This window comes from Oryzias melastigma, linkage group LG6 (genome assembly GCF_002922805.2).
Source record: "Oryzias melastigma strain HK-1 linkage group LG6, ASM292280v2, whole genome shotgun sequence".
Taxonomy (NCBI): domain Eukaryota; kingdom Metazoa; phylum Chordata; class Actinopteri; order Beloniformes; family Adrianichthyidae; genus Oryzias; species Oryzias melastigma.
In genome coordinates, this window is record NC_050517.1 from 12,371,450 (window position 1) to 12,377,416 (window position 5,967).

The window sequence follows — 5,967 nt, forward strand, 5'->3', positions numbered from 1 at the left end:
TATTGTGAAGCACTTTGGTAGGCTATAAGCAGTTGTAAAGTGCTATATAAAAAGTGAATTAATTCCTTCATACTTCACTAATTTTCTTTACATTTGAGATTGAAAATGTGGGGTGGGAGCTTTTGATTGACAGGTGACATCATATCCTCTTATATCAGGCTTACAAAACGTTTTTCCATAGCAACTGCCACCATCGCTGTGCTACTCCGTTTCAAATTTTTGGTGATTTTTTTCAGTGGTTGGACATTATAAAAATTAACATCACTGTTGTTCCATCTCTATATACAGGACCAACTTCACTCGATAATTTCACTAAATACGTTTTTTAAATATTTTTGTTTATTTGATTATTTATTGCATCAAATAAGCAAGAAACAACAACGATTTAGCTAGGAGGACAATATTATAACGTGCGTCTTAGTGTTTTACATCCAGTTTGCAGAAAAGGTATTTTAGTGCCAAATAAAACACATTTTGCTCCTTTTTTCTTGGTAACAAAGCCGCCAGTCATGTTTTGATGCTGATGAACCAGCAGGTTTCCCTCCATATCGTCAACCGGTCTCACTGTTTCAGGACTTATTGGTCAATGCTTCACTAAGTTGGCCAGTTGACTTAACAGACGCCCCGTTTCTCCACATCCATCAATGCCGCATACATCAGTTCTTCCATATCAGATACTGTAACGAGGATAGAGTTCCAAATCCCTCGCCATCCCGCCTCAGCCTCCCATCTAGATCCCTGTATTCCCCAGTTCCTTTCCCCTTCTAACAAGCACCGGATCCATGAGGTGGTGAAGAAACAACACCGACACACGATCCTATAGCATCTGTGCATTGGGCCCTGGCCATAAATCAATCAACATCTCCAGCTCTCCAAACAGAAGGGGAGTGAGGGTCTGGAGGGTTTTGTGGGCATCACTCAACGGGATTTTATGGAGGAGTTCAAAAATAGGGGTCTGGACAGTGGTATTTGTAGAAAACTCACCTGCTTCCTGGTTCGTGTCTTCCCCGTGCGAAGTTTGATGTACCGTGCGATCAGCTCGTTCCGTCCTACAGGAAGTCAAGAGACAAATCAGTTTAATCCCTAATCATCAGTCTATTTTAGAAGAAGAACTGACATGTAGTTTAATACAATAGTATTTTATTGTGGCTTACACTCAAACTGAACATAAAGATAACATTTTAATGGCCAAAGATGTGTTTTATTGTTAAAATATTTACTTTAAAAAAGTCCAACAAGAACAATAGCAGCAAATAATTGAGATAAGTGAATTATTTCAAAGCTGTAACCAATTCCCCCTGTGAATCCTAACTTAGTATAAGATTTCTACATTTAAATATTGAAACTTATTACTTAGAAGTTGAAAATTGTGGAAAATATGACAAGATGACCCAACATTTACACGACCAACCAGCCAAACTTCTCAGACTTTCCGACTACAGCAAACTGATAACAGGGACAAATGAGGACACGGAAATCCATAATACATTTTGTGCCCATACCAAATTAGTTAAACTAAAGTCTCAAAGTGTTTCCTGCACGCACCGCTGAGCGTGCACATATTTGTGCATTGCACGTGCACCCTCATACGGTAAGATCTGCACTCAAAAACGCGTGCAGAAACGTAGCGGTGAAGCTGTCAAGTGCGTCAACACCTCAAGCTGCAGGCGTAAGTTAATCACTAAGTATACACTTCTGTCTGAGTGAGAGCTTGCATCAGCCTCAGACGCGGAGCCCGAGCGCTCACTTAGCTCATATCTCTGGGGTGAGAGTGTGTCTGCGCCCTGCTGACAGACAAGTCACGCTGGTGGAGCAGGTGGAGGCTGCAGCCATGCGATCCTCAGACCGGACTCGGGACAGACGATGACCAGAAGGCTGGACCGGTGCGCCCACGAGGCAGCTGGTGTGTGTGTGTGTGTGTGTGTGTCAACGTTAGTGGAGTATGGCTTTAACCCCTCCATCCCATGTTTTAAACTCAGCTGCTACAAACTTGTTGGATAGAAAAATCAAGGAAAAGTAGATATGGACAAATCTATGCGTCCAGGTAAAACACAAATCAATTATAAATGAAATATTAGTATTGTGTAGCATCACAAAATAAACCAAAAACTGTCGCTGAGAACAAGATGAACTTAGTTACTTACATTTTATTGTTTTTACATCCAGATTTATTGTAATTCTGAAACTACGAATACACCATAGCAACATTTAAGAACATGATTGAACTTGATTTAGCCTCTATTGTTCACAATGGACAAGCAGGGAGGGGCTCCTCCTTCTAGCAAAGGATTCTCAAACTCAATTTACCTTGGGGCCACTGAAGGCAGAGTCTGGGCTGTATGGGGTTCCATTTGTGCCAAAAATATGTTTTTGCATCCACTGTCTATATCTTTGGTTCATTGTCTACTGAACAAGTTTATTGAACATTTGTTCCTGTCTATATACTACTAAGCCATATCTTCTGCATTTTCTGTGAAACGACAGGAGCTAACGACGCTAGCAACTGTTGCTAAGGATATTTCTGATGACCAGATCCAACGACAATAACAAATGCAAAGTTTTAAGCATCAAACAAGCTGAAACACCATAAAGCTATCATCAAAGTCCCTCTGGGCTCAATTCTAGGTCCCAAATTATTTAACCTTTATATAAACAATATTTTCAACGTGTCATGTTTATTAAAAATAATACTGTTTGCAGATGATACCAACACATTTTATTCGAATGACAACTACAATACACTAATAAATACAAATGTGAACTTAAAAAATCAAAACATGGACTGACATAAATAAGCTATCTCTAAACTTAAAAATAACTAAGGCAATTATGTTTGGTAATTCTAAAGATAACTCTGAATTGCCAATATATACAGAAGATACTACAATAGAAAAGGTACCCCAAATTAAATTCCTTGGCATAATCATTGATAACAAATTAACCTGGAAGCCACAAATTAAATATGTCCAAAGTAAAATATCTAAAAGTACTGGAATAATTCATAAAGTAAAATACGTTCTGAAGTACAAATCCTTGCACACATTGTACTGTTCATTAATATTGCCGCATTTAATTTATTGTATTGACCGCCACCTACAGTTGGAAGAGTCTTAAATCTTGCAACTCTTGCTCCAGGCTTTTTCTTTCACAGCTTTATTCAAACTTGGTGCCATATATTTTCAGCTGGACACAAACAGCAATTATTAATTTCTCCTACATATTTATAAAAGGTTGACACTTCATTGAATGAAAAGGGAAGCCGTCTGTACGTCACTCCCAAATTTGAGCCCCCTTTTGGTCAAAGTTTAGTGGCGTTTTACACATAGACCCTGAAAATAGTCGTAGAAACTTGTGTAGCTATGTGAGAAAGTGATAGCTACGAATGGGGAAGCCTGAAACGCACATTTAGGTGTGTTTATATAGACTTTTCACTGCTTGAGTGTTGGCAAAGGGAGTGTGAATGTAGCTTAATAGTAACATCTTTGTGAATAATATCTCTTTAAAAGACTAAAGAATAAACATTAAGAAGAAAAACTGAAAAAAGACATGCTACAAAATAAATTGTGAATCTTTAAATAACAAGCACCTCAACAGAACGCACACAAATTCAACACGTGTTCACATCACCTCTTAAACACGACTATTTTCCTCTCAGCACCATTTCCCCAAATGAATTAACACACAGATCAGTCACGACACACAACTTGGTACAAACTCGTCACATTTACTCTCACATAGTTTTGCTTTGCTCAGACATCACAACACCAAACTCCCAATCAGCTGACTCCGTCGGGCGTCCTAAAAAAGCAAACCCGATAGCTGCCGGAAACACGAATCCTTCTGTCAGTCAATAGGAGCGATCAGATCCTGGGTGGAATGGGAAGCGGCGTTTCTGAGTGGGAGAACGGAGAGCTTGAACCTCACAGCTTGCTCAGACAAGGAATTCCACTTTGCTGTTCTGAAAGGATTGATGTTTTGATGCCGAGTCTTTAAGAAAAACAACCTACACTGATATATTTGTGGTTCAGAAGTCATTTTCAACTGAAAATTCATGCAGGGAGGTTTTTCTTTTTTTCAACCGAAAGGCTTGTTCTCTCAGCCTGCACTTTTATTTTTGTTAGACTTGTCAAATGTTTGTAAGACCTCAAAACTTTGTAGTTAATACATCTCAATTACCATATATTTGGACTATTGGGTGGCTCAAAAGCCTTAATTTTTTTTTTTTTACAAAAAAAACCAAAAGTGTGCTTTCACTGATGTTGAAACAATTTTGAGGGGAACACAGCGCCTTTTTTTGGAATGTTTTTTTTTTTTTTTTGAATACGGTAATGTAGCTAACATGTAGCAGTATTTTGCTTTTTTACGTGTTACTAACAAGGTTTGGAGTTAGCATAGTCACAGTGATGTTTGAATTAGTCGTATCAGTTTGTTTTAATGCTTTGCTAACAAGTTACAGGTATTGTGAATAAACGAATACAACTGACGCTTCTAATGCGGCGAACATGTAGCGGCGTTGTACTGTGTTCAAGTCAAGTCAAGTAGGCTTTTATTTGTCAAGTATGCTGAGTACAGGGCATACAAAGCACAGATGAAATTTCTTCCTCTCCTCCCTTTGTGCAAACAGCAACACTAATTACAGTATATCTATAGTACATTTTTTACGTATTACAAATAAGGTTGGAGTTATGGGTGTTATTAATACGCTTACGCTTCTAGCATGTAGCGGCGTCGTACTGTGTTTTTTTACGTGTTACAAATAAGGTTGGGAGTTACAGATATTGTGAATACTCTAAGGCTTCTAGTGTGTCACAAACAAGTTCTAGAGTTATTGTAAACACAGTTAATAAAGTCTGACTGACAGACATATTTCCGACTCTTATCTTGCCTAATGCGCCTTATAGTTTGGTGCACATTTTATACAACATAAATTCGTAAAAGACCATTAAATGACAGTATTATTCGGAGGGCCCTATAGTGTGAAAAATATTAATAAAATATTAATAATAACAGTAAACAGAAGCTTTTAAAATTAACTGTAATTTGCTTTGTCCAACATCTTTTTGATTAGACAAAAAAACCTTTAAAGTTAAATATGATAGAAAAAGTTTTAAGACCACACACCTTAATGCTGTCCACCAAATGAATTGTGAAATATTTTTGTTACATGTTGTGTTTTTGAAGCAATAAAACTGCAAATAAAAAAAATTGTATATATATTTATTTCTATATCAGGGGTGTCATATTCAATCACACCTTAGGTTGCGGGCCGAACAGGATAAACATACAGCACTAAAACTAAATTTTTAAAACTTTAAAACCTTTACATTTTAACATAACTATTAATAAAAACAGAATAAATCAACTTAAACCTTAAAGAACATTCATTATTTTAATGTCCATAAAAAACATTTTGTCAAAATTATGCAAGTTAGAAATGAGTGCAAGATAACATCGGGCCATTAATAACAATAAAATAAAATGATCTGGAGGGCCGGATAGAATTACCCAGAAGGCCAGATTGGGATCCCGGGCCTTGACATGGACACATGTGATCATGATCTATATCTATGGCTACTGTATATCTATATCTATATCTATATGTATATCTATATCTATATGTATGTCTATATCTATATCTATTTCTACTGTATATCTATATCTATGTCTATATCTATATCTATGTCTATATCTATGTCTATAACTATATCTATGTCTATGTCTATATCTATGTCTATATCTATGTATATATCTGTCTATATCCATGTATATATCTGTCTATATCTATGTCTATATCTATATCTATGTCTATGTCTATATCTATGTATATATCTGTCTATATCCATGTATATATCTGTCTATATCTAGGTCTATATCTATGTCTATATCTATAAAGACTGTATATCTATATCTATATCTATATAAAAAGCAATGGAAACACCTGACATGATTCTAAAAGAATATAAGGGT

General features: G+C 36.5%; 1 protein-coding gene across 1 annotated transcript in view; it reads right to left on the reverse strand.

Moving 5' to 3' along the window:
- Nucleotides 1-5,967, reverse strand: part of LOC112152027 (transcriptional enhancer factor TEF-3) — a gene marked incomplete at its 3' end in the record, with an annotated part of 36,712 nt that overhangs the window by 18,160 nt on the left and 12,585 nt on the right. The window contains 1 exon segment of the mRNA XM_024281250.2: nt 985-1,049. Coding sequence (XP_024137018.1) covers nt 985-1,049 — 65 coding nt within the window.